We start from the raw sequence: 17,073 nt of genomic DNA, 5'->3' as shown, positions 1-17,073 counted from the left end.
CTGTGGCTGCTGCTGCCACTGCTCGTTTTTTTTTTCTCCTCTAGATTATCCTGATGATCGGCTGCTGTTGGTCAGAGAGCTTTTGTTAGTGGCCTTAAATGGGTTTTCCATTTTATCCTTGTGTGTGGTGTGGTGTGTGGCGATCGCTTTCGTCTTGCAAAGCTAAGCAAAGCTATCTCTAAGCGGTCTGAAAACAACTATCAACAGCTCGGCGCCTTCATATTACCCCAGAAAAATAAAACATACATTGAAAAACACGGCTAGCCGGAAAATGCCCGCCCCCTTTTCTTCTCCATTTGTTTGCTTTTGTCCGGTTTTCATTTTGTCCCCCGTCGTCGTCATCATCGTCGTCGTCGTCGTTTTTCCGCGATTATTGCACCACGCAGCAGCCCTTCTTCTTGTTCTTCTTCTCATCGATGACCACATGACTAGCGGACGTCGGTCCCGGAACCACCTGTTTGGACACCTGACCCAGCGAGGTGACCCCGTTGTTGCCGTTTCCGGTTCCGGTTCCGCCGCTCAGCTCGGTCGCCGTCGCTGCTTTTCCGGCGCCAGCGTCGGCAGAGGCAGAGGCATGGGAATTTGTACCATTTTGTGCTGTTGCTAGATTCTGCGAGAGCTGCAAGAGACATTTAAGGGCTATATGTAGCTAAAGGTATATGGGTCATTTATTTCGATCCAACTCACGTTCGATCTGGTGACACTCTCGCCAATCGCCGCTCCGCCGTTGCAATTGTCGTCCGCATGCTGGGCGCTCCCGTTGCCAATCGTCCGCTCTTCTGTGGGTGTGATGGGCTTGCCACCTGAAAGATCACTCGGTTGGTTATAATCGGGTGGAATAAATAGGGGGTTACAACCCTATCAACTTTATATCAAATCCTACAGAATTCAATACACAAACAATTGTCTCATTTCTTAATAGTTCCAAAGTACACAATAAGATATAGGAAACCCAAACAATTGTCTCATTTCTTAATAGTTTCAAAATAATAAATAAGATATACGAATATATATAGCACTAAAATAATAATACTAGTAGTAAAAAAATCTAGGTACCCTATTAAAAACCCCGAGTCCTGAGAGTATTGCAGTTTCCTTTCCAAATAAATCAGTAAACATAAATATGTATAATGAAATATAAAGATGTTCCTAATTACCCGAATTTATTAATAAGCCTGTAAATGAGGGGCAGTTGCGAACGATGTGTGTTATGCCGACGCCCTGCCGACACACACACAGTAAGAAACAGACACACTGGTTGCCATGTACCTATGTACGTACTTCAGGGTGGACCTTTTTAAGGGGAAAAGAGCTCCGCATTTTGACTACTAACTAACTAATTTGACTAAACTAAGAGATTCAAAGCAGTAGATTTTAAAAAACCGTAGATTTTCTGTTTCCGTATAAAAAAGACCGTGTTCAATCCCCGTACCTCTTTTTTCTATTCTATGCTCTTGTAAAAAAAGTGGAAAGGAGACTTAAAAGAGTAATGTTAAACTATTCTAATTGTAATAAAGGGTAACGATTGCTTTACCTTTTCGCAATTAATGGTAATGGTCAAAAAAACAACTTAAAAAAATTAAAAAAAAATTTTTTTCCACCTATGCATTAAGGTTTCAAATAGGCATTACAAATAGGGTCCGTCCTAAAATACGTGTGCCATCATATCATACTTCACATATCATATCATAATGATCTTTAAGAACCCCAGTTCTAATTATTCAAAGTGAAAAGTATACTATATTTTTCCCCTAAGAGAGATGTATTGAACTCACCTCTGATCATGTTGACAATTTCATCAGCCTCTCTGGAGAGATCGCCGCCTGGACGAAAGGGATTGTCCCAGCCGGAATCGGTGCTGCAATGGGGGAACACCATGGGTAGGTCATTAGATTGTTGCCATATGGATGGATATATGCATTTAGTGGGGGCTACACACCTCTGCTGTCGATCGTAGGCCGCTCCCAGGCCGATCACCTGCTGCTGCTGTAGCCCCGCCGCCGTCGTGGCCATCGTGGAGTAGTCGAGGAGGTTGCTGTTGTAGTTATAGCCTCCGTCTAGGGCGTCCAGCAGGTAGTCCGCCGGTGGACAGATCTGCTGCGGCTGGCTGCTTTGGTAAATGGAAACGCGCACTATCGAACGCTCCGATCTGGAAATGAGTAGAGCAAACACACAAATCGAATTAGATATATATATATATTATACATCTATATATATGCAGTTTGTAGTGTATTTTATCGAGGGGGTGGTGGTGGGTCGAAGAGAAATACGAGCACTAAAATCACGCATCGGCGCATGTGACCTTAAAATAGCTAAGCAAGTGCGTCATCTACGGAGGAGCCACCTCAATGTCAATTAAATTAAGTCATTTGCCAATTGGCTTTCAGCTAAATAACTGATTCAATTGATTGAAAGTGCCAGCGCTGTACAATTTTCTCGATTTTGGACAGACTGCTATTGGCCAAGTTCAACAATAATTAAATGGATTTGAAACGGAGAGACTACTTTACTCAAGAATCCTGCACTTTTCGTCATCCGAAATGGCACTCGTGAACATTCCCCATATCCACGTATTGTCCGGCACTTCGCCCTCTATAAAATAATCCATAGGTGTGTTGTAGTGTTCCATATTGTTAGCAACTAGAAACTAAACTAAAAACTAAAACGAATTCTGACTTGTGGCACTAACACAAATTTCACAGGTCACTGGATCAAATATATTAAATCGATAGAGGGGAAGTGTTCCCGTTTTTGGATTTTTGGGGCACTGGGGGATTTATGGCGTTATTTTGGGATTAGTTTCCCTTTCGGAAAACATTTTTGAAACTTATTTGGAACATTTTTGTGTTCCCGAAATACAATGCGTTATTTAAAGACTAGTTTCTAGTTATAAGACTTTTTCAAAACTTATTTAATTCAGAAATAAACAAATTTTTTTGGTTTTCTGCTAAAACTTTACGATTCCGAAACCTTTTTTTAATGTTTGGATCATAAAATATCATATCATATTATTATAATATAAACCTATACCATTTTATTAGATTTTAACAATGATCTATTTTTCCCATAAAAAACCTGGAGTTTGATAAATCAGGTTAGAAATTAATTTAGTTTTATAGCGCAATTTGTTAGAAGGGTAACTTTTTTTTATCTTTATAACTGGTTTATGTCGATGACTTCATTTATGGCTGGTTGGTTGCGCGAAAAGCCTGAGATTTACTGAGCCGAAACGCACTGTATCAGGGAATGGGATCTGGCAGTATGATATGGGAATGGGAGATTTAACTTGTAAGATCTCAATCGCTATCGCCGGCATCCAATGGCCCATGGGACATTCACTTCCTACATCTTTCCAGCTTCTTTTTTATTGTCCCAGAACTTTAAACCCCAGTGGGAAAACCATTAAAGAAACCTGTCGAAAAAGAGAACCAGAAGAAGTAGCAAAAAATAAACAGCCTACAATCGAATCAGACAACCCGTTCACTATATAAAGAACCCCTCCTCCTCCCCCACACAACTTTTTATCTGTTTACATTTCAAATACACTTCATAACTCAGTGGGCTTGTTGTTGTTATTATTGGGTTTTTTGTAGTTGTTGCTGTTGAACATGTGAAGATTACGTCATGTGCCGAAATTGATATGGAAAAAATGGAACAGTGCACGCCCTGAAGATTGAACTAACGTTAGAAGTACCTTATTATTATAAAATATAAAAACATTATTAATATTCGGACTTATAAAAGTAATACTGATGATGGTATGTGGACATTAGAAGTAACTTGTTATTATAAAATATAAAATTATTATTATTATTCGCACTTATAAAAGGGATACTAAGGATGGTATATGGTTTTTTCATTAAACAGTTTAATATTATTATTATAAAATGCAAAAGTAGTAAGTGAAGTTACTAAAACAACATTAGATGTTGCATAATTTTATAAAAAACTATAGGATCATTTTTTGTAGGGGAATAGTTCGTGGGTGGAAGAATACTACAGTGCCATAGGTCTGTAAAACTACCATTAATAAACATTATGCAAATTTAAAACTGGGTTATTAATTATAGTGGGTAGCATGTGGCTTTTTATGTCTATATCTATAAAATCCATACAGTCAACGCCCTTGCTTTGAGAAGTACCCCATATCGAGCGTGGCCTGTAGCAACTGGAACAAGAACAAGACCATCAACAAAACACGAGTGTTACAAGCTCGAGAAAACAAGTTATAGGCAAATAAAAAAAAAAGCGTTTCCAGCTCGTTTTGGCTCAGGAGCATTATTAAACGCTGTTTTTTTCCCGGTACAAAAAGGTTGTTAAGTAGAAGTTGAAAAACTTTAAAGATTTACCACTAACTCATAAACGCAACCTCAAGTGCCCGAGCAAATTAAAGATCTGAAAAATATGGGAAAAACTTGTTGCCATTACCACGAAGTAGGAGGTGGAGTGAGTGGATAATGGAAGAGGCGAAAGGGGAGGAGGAACATGAGCTGTAAATGGGAAACAGAAGCAGAAGAAGCAGCATCAGCTGGGGAAAAGCGAACTCGAAGATGATCGCATTAATTACGTTTGCCACCAACGATCTTAATAGTGCTGTGGGGCTAGCTATTTTTTGGCTACTAAAAGGGATTCGTTTAACAGGTGATTTTGATCAGGTGCTTGCTTAGTTAATAATATAATGCATTTCGGCAAACTAATCTTCCTTAAACTACTCTTTAAGCCTTTCTATGTGATAAGAAATGAGCGACCCTACCCCTTAAAGATGCTTTTTAGCCTACCATGGTTAATCAACAATATAAAAAAGAATCATTATTTTCGATGCCCAAAATAATTTGGAATTTTTTTTTTACTGATTGAGACTTTTACTAATATTTACCAATCTTTTGAAAGAACACAAAAACATTGTAACTTTGAGTCCACTACTAGAGTTTTTTAAATGTACATTTAAGTCTAAGCTATTTTTAGCTAATTTATTGGTTGAAAAATTGTCAAGTCATTGTTAACTTTGTTAATAATAACAATTTGAAGTATGTACATATTTAAGATTGTGTTATTTTGTCTTGATTAGGCTGTCACTATCTGGCTTCAAAGCTACTAGTAAATCTTTAAGATAATCATTATATTTTGAAGAAGATTTTCTTTCTGTGTAACTATCAAATCTTGCAAGGAATTTCTTATCAGTACAAGACGTTTTTTGAACATATGGAACTTTTCAAAATTAAGGAAGGTCAGCACATGAGAAAAACAAAAAAGCACTTGAACCATATGTTTATGTTGTCATGACTTTTGGCTATGTTTTAGCTTATTTAAAGGCTAATTTTAGCTTGTTTTTTGGTTTTTTGCAATGATTGGTTGGCAACACTGGGCGGCGACTGCGACGCCGGCAGCGCAGCAGCTTTTCAATTAGTTTTGGTTTTCTTGCTTTTGTATTTTGGGGCACACACGCGATGGACTACGTCACGGGCGAGTAAGAAGAAGAAATCCCAGAAGTATGAACGGGGGAGGGGGTAAAGTGCGAGAGGGAGAGTGAAAATTAATTTAACAAATTATGCGACCCCACCCGCAAACACAAAAACAAAAAATAAAACACTCACACAAACACACAGGGGAAACAAATAGCGGAAAATTCATTTTTGCACTTGAAAAGCGAAAACAGAGAGACAGAGAGGAGAGGGAGAGAGACAGGAAGAGAGGGCAACTGCAGTGCGGCGTTGGTTTTGATTTGTTTTTATTATAATTTCAAAATATATACACTGGCGCAACCGATGTGTGCATATATTGTATAATGCATACGGTATATATAGTATAAATAACAGCGACTAAGGCTAATTTATGTACAAACAAGGTCCTATTTTAACACGCACACACACTGGCGCAAATTTATTTTAATTGCGTTTAGCGGTCTACACAGGCAGAAAATAGTTGATATGACTCAGTGATCAAGTTTAAATATTTTAATAAATACTTGCATTTTAATTTGATATGTATAGATTTTATATGAAAAAGATTAGCTATTTTATATCCTGTCTATGAACGAATTTCCATTTAAAATTTTGTTTTGAAAAATAAAATGGTACACGCTAAAATAAATTCTAATAATATTTTATAAAAATTTAGTTTTTCATAGATTATAAAAACAGCCTAAGCCTTTACAAGCTTTTGAATTTAACATATATTCCCTAATTTTTCTCCAGTGCAGAAGTGTGAGGGAGAGGGGGCGTTGTCGTTCTCTCACGCCCCCTCTCTCACCATCTCGCCCCGTCTCTCTCTCACTCTCTTTCCGTATGTGTGTGTATTATTTTTTGCGATGAACTCACTGCGCGCAACAACAACAACAATTACAAGTGTACTACTAATGTTTAACTACTTAAGTGTGTGTGAACCAAATAGCAGGAATTACTTTCACATTGTTTTTGCCATTTTCCTATTTAATTCAAGTGCTTTTTTGTTTTTCAACCACTTGCACTTGCTTTTTTGACTCTCTTTGCTCGCCCTCTCTCTTTTGCTCACGCAAGTTAACTGTAGTTTTTCCCTCTCTTTTTTTGTAGGCCTTTTTGCACTTTTCTTGGTTATTAAAACTTAATACTTTTCTTGAATTTGGTGTTTTAAACGCACTTTTGGAAATTCTACGCGCTTTTTTTGCACTTGCTCTCTTTGGATCCTTTTGGCGAAAAAAAAACACACGAAGAGCGGGAAGAAGCAGCAGCAACGATTGATGAGCGCGTAATTTTCTTTCGTTTCGGTTTTGTGCTTTTTTTGTGTGAGATGGGCGCTCTTTTTTGATGTTTGGAGGCTCTTCGAACTTTTGCGTTGTTGCTGCCTAAACTGAAAAACTGAACTGAAACTGACTGTTTGAGTTTCACGCTGCTGAAAAGTAAAAGATACAAAACACACACACACAGACACGCAGGCGTTCACACGCACGAATGTTTGCAGGAGCGAGAAAGAGAGGGACGGCGAGCGCGCTCTCTCCTCTCGCAAACTTTTGCCAGAGTTGCCACCTAACTGAGCGAGCCGGTGGCGCGCTTTTTGAATGTTAAGTTGTTAACTTATGACTACTTTTATTTTTAACTTATTTCTTGATTAATTGTACTTTACATTAAATTAATACTTGATTAGAAAGAGTGACAAAAATGTATCCAATAAAGCATTTACAAATTCTTTACTAATTTGTTGTACAGTAGATTAAATTAAAATTTCATTCAATTTTAAAGTATACTAAAAAAATAAATGTTCTTGATCAAAATTACAAGCCTTGTGGAACTATACAAATTATCAAGGAAATAATTATCTTGACCATGCCCAAATTGACATCCTTTAAATCACTAAAAGAATTTTCATCTTCAATATTATTTTTTTCTTATGCTTTGACCCATACCCTTATTCTGAATTTTTTATTTCCTTAAATATTATACAAACTAAGCCTAACAAAAATGTTTAACTTAATGACTATTTACCAGGAACTGGCTGCGGTTAATAATTTAGTGTTAAGTTCTTAAGGCAGAAAAGTAGACAACATTTTGTGAGCACTAGAAGTAAAACTCCAATATAACCCGACCCTACTTGACAGAATTCGAAATAAATCTCTTGAGATATCTGAAATACGCCGCAAGTGTTTCACTTTACAACAGAAGACACAAAGAACAATTAACATTCTCTTTAATGAGCTTTTTAATGGGCTCCAGACATACACGTCTATCTTTTGTCATGGTTTTATTGCGATCTATTTTGAGCGAAACAAAAACATTTCCAAATTTTTCATTTCGCGCATTTCCTGGCTAGAAAATTTTCACATTTCGGACAAACAAATGAAAACAAACAACAGAGCCGGCAATTTATGCTGTTTTCTGTATGGCGATTTTTGGCAGCTGCTGCAAACCTGAAATAACACTGGCCAACAAGGCAATAATATTATTACTTCTTTTAAGTTTGTGGTACTAAGACTTTTTTAAATAAATAAACAAGTCCAGGAACAAGAAAAGCTCAATATTGTAAGTTTAATAAATACCAATCAACAAACTTTTGTAAAACAATTCCTAGATAATCAAAAAATCTTCTTTATAAATTTTCGGCAATGTTCAAATAAATAAAGTTCTGAATTTGTCAGAAAAATTCCCAGTTATTGCCAAATATTTTGTACTTTTTTTAGTTCAATACTGAAAATTCATTTGAATTTTTTTATTTTATAGTTTAATTTCAAAATAACTAAGATTTGAAGAGTGTCTTTGTTGCAGAGTGTGATTTCGTGATTTACGAATCTGCTGGCATCTTTTGTTGTAACAACAGCGCAGATAAAATGCGCAATAAGCAGAAGCGAGAACGCCGCGCAATTGTAATGGCAAAAACGGGAAAACAAACAAAACGTAAACCCAAATGCGCCACATCTGGCAACTTTGCCAAAGCCAACAAACATGACATCACTTTTTTGCGCACTCACCAAAGTAATAAAAGAGCGTAAGCTCGCTCTCCTGCTCTCTCTCTCTCTCTCACTTGTTATACACAAGCAACGGACCGAAAATAAAATAATAACAAAAAAAGCAAGAAGAGAGCGCAAGGGAAACACGGAAAAACATAAACACGTAACCACACACACATAAAGGTAGAAACGGGGAAGCTGCTGGAAATAGCGATGGAAAGGGAGGGGAGGCTAAGGAACGGCACAAAAGGGGGGGTTGATTAAAACAGGGTTGCCACAGCAACACAGAGATGCTGGAAATCGGGGTCCCCATCTATTGTTGCCCAAAAAAAAGAGAAAAAAATAAGAACAGAACAAAACCAAGAAAAACTACGGCACACAAACCACAAACACATTCACACCTGTGGTCAGCCAAATAACACACTATAAAAAAATACATACATATATCCACACATTCAACAGTTCTGGTGCAAAAATTCAAAAGAAATCTAAATACCTCACATTTTTAAACCATTAAAAAATTTTTATGATGTGATCAATCGTTAAGATTTTTCATGTCCCTATACACATATTTATAAAATTTAATAAGAATGGAAACTCATGGGTCAGCAGGAATATTTTATGATCAGATTTTTCGAAGTGTATGGTGAGCCGCAGAAATATCTCACGGTTTGTTATTAAGCATCAAGATACTTTAGATTACGTTTTTCAATAGATACATTGTTTCGGATTTGAAAATAATTATATTTAAAACTATAATTAACTTTAAATGAAAGCATATCCTATTTTATAAGCATTTGATAGTCTACTCAATAATAAAAGTATAAAAAAAGGATTAAAAGTCTGTTTTAGACTAGTACAATAACTAAAAAGTAAAATATCTTTAATTCCTAAATGATTTACAAAATCAATAACTAGTATTATATCAATATAACTCGTTGGTAATATATTTTCAACCTCCAACGTGTGGGCACACGTAAATAGGTAATAGGGCTAATGCACAGTGGGAAATACAAAGGCGATCCAATTTGAATATGACAGCATTACTTGTTCTAAATATAGAATTTACTACTCCCGATTAATTCGCCTCCTGATTTACGCTCCGTTTTGCCACACAATATTTTTGGGCATTCAGTGATTCGAAATAATTTGGTATTGCCGGGCAGTGATAAGTCCACTAATTGATAACGATTCGCTTAGAAGATGGATGATGACGTTGGTAGCGAAAAATATAGAAATTGCGAACGCCAATATGAATTTTTCAAGAGTTTTATAGTATTTACGAGTTATTATAAATCTATTATACACGAACATTTGAAGATCTCTTGGAATGCTCAAGCTTAGAAACACAAATTTTTCCCCCCATTTCCGTTACAATTTTAAACAACTAATACACAATTGGCATAGTTCCCAATGAAATTGACAGTATTCAAATTGAAATACTTAAGTACTTATATAAAGACATTTATCATACAAATATTTTGTTTTTTGCACCAAAATTAAATTAAAAGTAAGTCAACATTAAGATTGTATAACAATTATTTTTAATATAAGAACAAAAGTAATTGGAAAATATAACAATTTTTCAAGATTGTTTGAAAAATGTACTGTTAGAAGGTTTGGGAAAACATAGAAAAAAAAAAGAATTATAGAAATATAACATGCTATTTAATGAAGTGAAACATAAATTCCTTTGATCTTCTCGGTTCTCAAAGGTTTTCAAATCTATAGCAATTTCTACGTATTGCCTATACCAAAACATAAATATTTATTGGAAGACTGACATACATAAGTCGAAAAACACTATTTTTGCGTTAATGATGCATAAATTTTCTGTGTTGTGTATAAATTTTATCATCCTATCTTTAATTCTCCCAACTTGAGAACTGTTAAAATTTGATCGCTTTGCTGGAAGATATATGTACATATAACGCTTGAAAATTAGTAATCCAATTATCTCGAAATGCCATTTTTTGAGTTGTGTCACTCTGCTTTGGAAATTGAGCGTTATGACAAATGCTGACAGTTTTTATTCAATAAATCGAACAAAACGAAACTGCTGCATACATATATTATTCATTAATCTTTGTCTGGGCATGTGTATTCAATGCATACCTTATGGCCTCATAACCGGAATATCTCTTTTGTTCTAGCTTATTTTTTGTTTAGCCTAAAAGTTAATAATAATTTCCACTGTTCCGCTGCAGAGAAGCGGCAACAACAATTACACACGCACTGCTGGCCAGCGGCACAATTACCGTTTGCTGGCATTACAACAATGTGACAATGGGTCTGTCCCGCCGGACTATGGTAATAATTATGACTACGCGCCTATGATTATGATTATGATTATGACTGCGACTGCGACTGGGACTGAGACGATGATGATGATGAGCACGCTGTATGCATGTCAAGTGTGCCGTGGGTACCGGAAAATCAATTGACTGAGTGACAGGCGGACAGTTCGAGATGTACTTTCACAATAGCCATAGATATAAGCAAGGCCCACCGGCCGATCGAATTTCTGAAGTCCACAAAAAAAAATATTAGAAAAAAAACGGAATCATGTCGAGGTCAGATGTTCAATCAGCCTCCTTTCGTTGGTTCTACAGAGAGAAAAAGTTAAAACAAATTGCGTTTGGCATTCGAATTGGGTACCCTATTTTCTCAACATTGAACGGTCACACTGTGCCTGGTTAAAAACGCAGCTGTATAAATATTTTTACATAGTCTTATTTAATCGAGTCTATTTAAAATCTTTACATATTTGTTGTCTTCTTAATAATGCTTATTTTCAGTAACTTACCATTTCTACAAGAACTAATTCGTGTAGAATGGTCACACTGGCCATAAGCTACTGATCTTTTCTTTGACACAGCTGACAGTAAAATTAACAGATCATTTCATAATAGTATTGAAAAAAATCTGCAGAATAGATGACAACACTTGAAGATGTATTTTCCCCGTGTAACTGGATAATCGATTAGAAGAATTACCGGTTTTTCTTTTCTCTGAGTTTTTTTTCCCTTGTTCGTTCTTTCCATTGTGACTCTGACTAACTGTAAAGAAAGAAAGTTCTACAGCAAGTGGCGAGCTCAAAGCTGATGACATCACGCTCCACCGGCAAATTAATGCTCCCCACATACAATAAAAAAGAAACACGCATGTGGAGAGACTGGCGAACAAAAAGGTCACAACATGTGTTAAGTCTAATCTCTCCGAAAATGGAATATGCCACCTAGACGAAAGGCAAGAAGCAACGTAAAACAAATTGTCAGCAAATTTGATTTGATGCCCGTTTGACAGCAATCACAAAAAAAAGAACCTTCTAAATATGACTAGTCAGCTGTTGCTATTTTCAAATGCTGAGAAATGATAATACCAAATAACATTTAAGCTTCAAAGAGTTGTAAAGAACTATTTCTAAAATCAGGTGGTTTCTCTTTATACCTTTAAACTTAATTAAATGAACTTAGTATACATTTAAAAGTAGGTTTTAAGCCTAGAAACTTTTAAAATAAATATATACAAATGTATTTTTAGGAATATGTATATGTTAACTAAAGTATATTTATTATGATCCTCCTAATAACATCCTGATAAGAAAACAAATTAAGATATAAACTGATCGATAAATCACAGTTTAACGATAAGTTCTATTGATTTGGGCGCAGATTATCGCACCGGTTGCACCTCTAAGACAACAATCGATTGTCAAGCTCTGTGTTATCGTCGAGACTCCAACTAGAACAAAGTTAAAGCGCTCAATTCGAATTTTGTGGGTGCGGCACATCCATTTGAAACGCGTTCAGATACAGATACACAAAATGCAGCCGAAAAAGATGTGGGTCAACAACCACCGAATGAAGTTGACCCACTTATATATGTATTGCTTTAAAATGCACACACACACAGGCACGCACATGGTCATTATGTAATAAAAGCGGTGACGACGTTTAACGGTATTCCAGTTAGAACGACTGCAGCGCCGGCGCATTAAAAACTCCAATTGGAGTTCCCTCGGTGGTGAAAAAGCAGACGGAGGAAAACCCAAACAAACAAACCCATCTTCCAATTGAACTGATAACACGGTGAGAGGGAGGGAGGGGGTTTGAATAAAGAAGAGAAAGGGAGAGAAAGGGCAAACAAATATACAGTGGCAGCTCGCCAATTGGAATCCTTTTTGGCGGGATTCTAATTGGCAAAGGAAATTGTTTTCCTACTTGTGACTCAAATTTATTAAATCATTTTAAACACATTATTTAGCAGTTTTTAAGCTTGCTTTTTGGTATAGGCGCCCAAATATATATTTAAACAAATATTTAGATATTAAATTAAAACTTAAAAAATCTTTCATAAAAAACCTATGTTTTAAAGAACCATATTTGATAGGAAAAGTATATTATAAGAAGTTTCCCAAAAGAAAAACTGTTCAACAAACTTTTATTAAAAGTGAAGTTAAGTTTTGTTATATTTTTAATCTATGCAATACTGTATTCATTTAAGGATGAAAATATCTTTGTTTCAAGACTTTAAATCATTAACTTGTTAAACCATTTGAGCTTATCCCATTCTCTTAGATTGATCGTAATTCTCTTTGATTGTTTTAAATTATTCCAACGAAGATAGCATTAAAAATTTTAAAAGCTTGAAAAGAACCAAGAAACATTAAAGCTGCTTCTCACGCAACAAGAAACATACATAGTTGCAATGTCTTTTTAATTGTTTCCGCTATTATTTGGCATTATTTCCTTCTATACGATTTAACTCAAGGTGTGCACGGCCCACGATTTGCAATAAAACTCAAGTCCATCGTCTGAATTACCACTGTACGTGTGGGCTTAAGCTAGCAAAGTTTTTAAACCAAACTGCTGACGGTGAGCGGTAATTATCGATTCAAAAATTTGTGTGTCTCAAGCTTCCTGCCTTTGGGGGAGGTTGTGGGTACAAAAAAGTAGAGGGGATATACGGGGCTTTAGTTTTAGGGTTGGGTGATGAGCAGCACAAAGTTCATCGCTTGCTATTTGGGTTGATGGAAATGTGGAAAACCCAGCTGAGTTTTTGCCTAAAGGCTTAGAAAAAGAGATCAGTTATGGATTGGCCCAAAAAGACTGGCTAACTACGAATCACAAAAGCGAAACAAAAGTGAAAGCTGCCAAAAAGTCATTAGACGGATGTTTTAATGAGGTAAAAGTAGGCCCTATTCCGAGCAAACACAATCGCACAATCACAAAAGCCCTTCAAGCACATTGCTGCACTGCCAAAAAGTTTTGGAAATTTTTTATAGGAACCTATGAAGAAAATAATAACATTTTGTATTCTATATACTAGAATCATGAGATTCAAAGAGCAGACCTTATAATCCACAGTAAGTCATCATAAAATATAAGTGTATTTACTTCTATCTGAACCCTGGAGATTACTTTGGATTTAATTTATCAGTGTACTTTAGAGATATGTACACATCTTTCACGTTAGAGAAAGAGTGAGTCATTTTATTGGCCTAGTTTACTCTTCATAAAACTCGGTACTGTTTTCTAAGAATTTTCATCATCAGTTATTCAAATGAAGTCAATATTTTATAGAACCACTTCCTTATATGATTATACTATTGTTTTACTTTTTAGTGAGTGCAAATTAGCTGAGAATTTTAAACGTGTGAAGAATACAATTTGCTTTATGAAGGTAGGTTTTAAAAGGTAGTAACTAACACGACAACTCCTATGTTAGTCTTAGTTTTGTAAGCTTTTTATCATCTTTAATAAATAAAAGTTTAGTAAATCAAGTTCTTAATATATCGTATAGTATTGTTTAACTATTTGGTTAGTTTTAATATATATATCATATATTGTACATTTTATAAGGAAACAGCTTGTAACATTATTTTAAAGATGTCTCTATGTATATTTCGTAAGAACTATCCAAATAGCTTTCTTTAAACTTAGTTATAGTATTTCAAGTTGACTACTTACTCCTCCTGCACCTCAATGCCGCTGTCATCCATGTTCCCCTTGGCATAGTCTCCACTGTAGCCGCCGGCTAGCGGCAGATGCGACGGCAGCGTCGACGCCAGCTGCGGCTGACCAGCGGCGGCAGCGGCGGTATCGGCGGCAGAATCTGCTGCGGCATCGAACCCAAAGGTGGACTCCATGTGCTCCGACAGCGGCGTCGGCGTCTCGAAGACGAGCGTCTCCACCATCGAACCCTTGGAGGAACCAAAAGAGACGCTGCAAAATGAGAAGATAGAAGGTCAAATAGGTGCATTACAGGTTGCATTCCCTAACTTAAAACAAACGTACAATTATGAAAATCTTAAAAAAAAAATGTTTACAAATATTTTAAATAATATAATATAATATATCTAATGAAAAATACAATTGAAAATATAACACTACCTAAAGATTTTTTTTTTAAATTTTTAGTCATGAAGATTGCTTCTTCAACACACAAAATTGTTGATATTTAGTTTCGGAATCAATACTGATACATATTTAACAATCTTCGAAATATTCCAAAATTATCTCAATTTTATTTTATTTTAGTAGATTTATAAAACTGTACTAGTTTTAAATCTCTGCGTAACGAAGACCCTATAAAAAATACTATTAAAATGATAAACAAGAACTCCTAACTTTTATTCATATACTTTTGGAAAAGATATTATAGTTTTGACTAGAATAGCTTGCTCCATATTTATAAAGACATTTTAGAAGATAAGATATAAAGGAATGGTACATTTTTTTTAAGACTGCTGAATTTTTTTTTAAAACTTTTTAAGTTTTTTTTTATATTAATATATTGGGACCACTTATCTAAGAGGTTTCATTTTAAGACTATTTTTGTGAACAACATTTTGGATATTGGAAATATAGGCTTTATTTTAGAAAAATTATAGAATAAAATAAATAGAATAAATTAACAAAAGAATATTTTAGGTATATAAAGGTTAGTAGATAAAAAACTGTATGATGAATTTCCCATACTACTTGAAATCCAGTATTATCTTTCAATTGGATCTTAAAAAATTGTTTTAAGCAATGGGCTTTCGTGTTTTGGCTACTTTAAGTATAGAATTATGGATTTGAATATCATAATATCAGTTTTACAATATAGTTAAAGAGAAAGGAAAGATAATAATTATGAATTTACATATCATAATATCAGTTTTATGATATAGTTAGTTAGATATTGGGAATTAAGAAATGGTTCTAACAAAATGGTCTTTCGTGTTTTGGCTACTTTAAGTAAAGAATTATTGATTTCCATATCATAATATCAGTTTTATAAGATAGTTTATTAGATTAGAATATAGGAAAGATATAGCTACCGTTTGAGGCCGACGCTTTTGGCGCCCAATTTGCTCAGTTTGCCGGGTTTCTTTTGGGGGCGTGGGAATTTATCGCTCAGATCGCTGGACATATCGTCTTCATCAGCTGTCGTTGTTGTTGTTGTTGCAGGCTCTATATCCCCAGATGCGATTGTTGTTGCTGTTGTTGTTGTTGCGGCTGTTGCTTCCGCTGCATTGTTGTTGTTGCTGCTGCCGCTGCTGGCCTCGTTGTTTTTGCTCTTGCTGTTATTTTTGTTACTTTTATTATTAGCCATGTTTTTAGCACTGACCACAAGCAAGGCATTATTGTTGTTGTTCACATTGTTGTTGTTGTGTTGTTGCGTTGCAGTTGCTGCTGCTGTTGTTGTTGTTGCTGTTGTGTGCACCAAAGGCAGCGACGTTGGCGGCGCAGCGGCAGCGACGCCGACCGAGGACGAAGGTGGCAGCGACAGCGGCAGAGGCGGCGACGTTGACTGCGCCGCAACAACAATTTCCTCGCTTAACAAAAGCGTTCGCTCATCGCAGTCGCCAGCGACGCCGGCAGAGACGTCCACTGCGGCAGCGATGCCGGCAGAGCCATTTGACAGCATTGCGGTTGCAGAAAAACGATTCGATTTCGATTTCGCGGCTAACGGGGCATTTCGAGGGGGCGGCGGCGGCGTGGTGGGCGGGGCCAGGGCCAGCATAGGTATATAGGTGCACCCACACACACACACACACTCAGGCACACACTTAATTAAATCTGTTGAATTTGAGTGTGCAAAAAACCAACAAAAAAAAAACAACACAAACACTCAAATTGATATATTTTTTTTAACACATTAACAGCGACGTCGACTGCGGCAGCGGCAGCGGCAGAGGCGGCGACGACGCGTCGGTGACCTGCACTTTATTTCCCCGCACCCCGCGCTCACACGAACCAAAACACGCGTTTATAAATAAATATGCAGAAGTGCATTTAATAAATCCGTTGGCGCGCGCTCTGTTGCTCTTCTTTTTGCGAATCGGATCGGTTTTGGTTCTCGTTCTCGGCTCGGCAGCGATATAAGCGATATAATCGGAACAAGGAACAATCGTGTGTGTATATTTGGCAGCGCTTCCAATTTCTGTTCTGTTCTGTTCCGTTTTGTTCGAACGGCGCTGGCGATGACACCCGGCCGATAGCGCGACTGGCCGATAGCGATGTCGATAACGCAGTCAGCACGCGATAGTTGAAGAGGCGCACAAATCAAACCATCGAATGTACATTTTTTAGAGAAGTCTTAAAAGTTAAAAATTGTTAAGGGAAAAAATACAACTATAAAATCAGGATAAATTATATACCTTATTA

General features: G+C 36.3%; 1 protein-coding gene across 4 annotated transcripts; it reads right to left on the bottom strand.

Moving 5' to 3' along the window:
- Window positions 1-320: 320 nt before the first annotated feature.
- On the bottom strand, window positions 321-16,750 carry LOC108005452 (uncharacterized). Of its 4 annotated transcripts, XM_036821366.3 has the most exons (6): window positions 15,744-16,750; window positions 14,389-14,643; window positions 1,940-2,149; window positions 1,776-1,858; window positions 688-803; window positions 321-619 (listed from the first exon to the last, which is right to left on the bottom strand). In XM_036821366.3, exons 1-6 carry the CDS (start codon window positions 16,427-16,429, stop codon window positions 371-373), a joined length of 1,599 nt encoding a protein of 532 aa, XP_036677261.2. In that variant the 5' UTR covers window positions 16,430-16,750; the 3' UTR covers window positions 321-370. The 4 variants fall into 4 exon arrangements, with proteins under 4 accessions (XP_036677261.2, XP_016924233.1, XP_036677262.1 ...); XM_017068744.4 differs by lacking the exons at window positions 14,389-14,643; window positions 15,744-16,750 and adding an exon at window positions 6,616-6,843; XM_036821367.3 differs by lacking the exons at window positions 14,389-14,643; window positions 15,744-16,750 and adding an exon at window positions 6,401-6,418.
- Window positions 16,751-17,073: the final 323 nt, after the last annotated feature.

This window comes from Drosophila suzukii, chromosome X, assembly GCF_043229965.1.
Source record: "Drosophila suzukii chromosome X, CBGP_Dsuzu_IsoJpt1.0, whole genome shotgun sequence".
In the NCBI taxonomy this organism is placed as follows: domain Eukaryota; kingdom Metazoa; phylum Arthropoda; class Insecta; order Diptera; family Drosophilidae; genus Drosophila; species Drosophila suzukii.
Note: the sequence above shows the minus strand (reverse complement) of the source record. Positions and strands in the feature narration are given on the sequence as shown.

Coding starts and splice junctions, on each gene's coding strand:
- LOC108005452 (XM_036821366.3), bottom strand. CDS start 16,429: ATGCTGGCCCTGGCCCCGCCCACCACGCCGCCGCCGCCCCCTCGAAAT. Junction 2,150..14,388: donor GGCATTGAGGTGCAGGAGGA/GTAAGTAGTCAA, acceptor ACTCATTTCCAG/ATCGGAGCGTTCGATAGTGC. Junction 1,859..1,939: donor GCCTACGATCGACAGCAGAG/GTGTGTAGCCCC, acceptor CCCCCATTGCAG/CACCGATTCCGGCTGGGACA.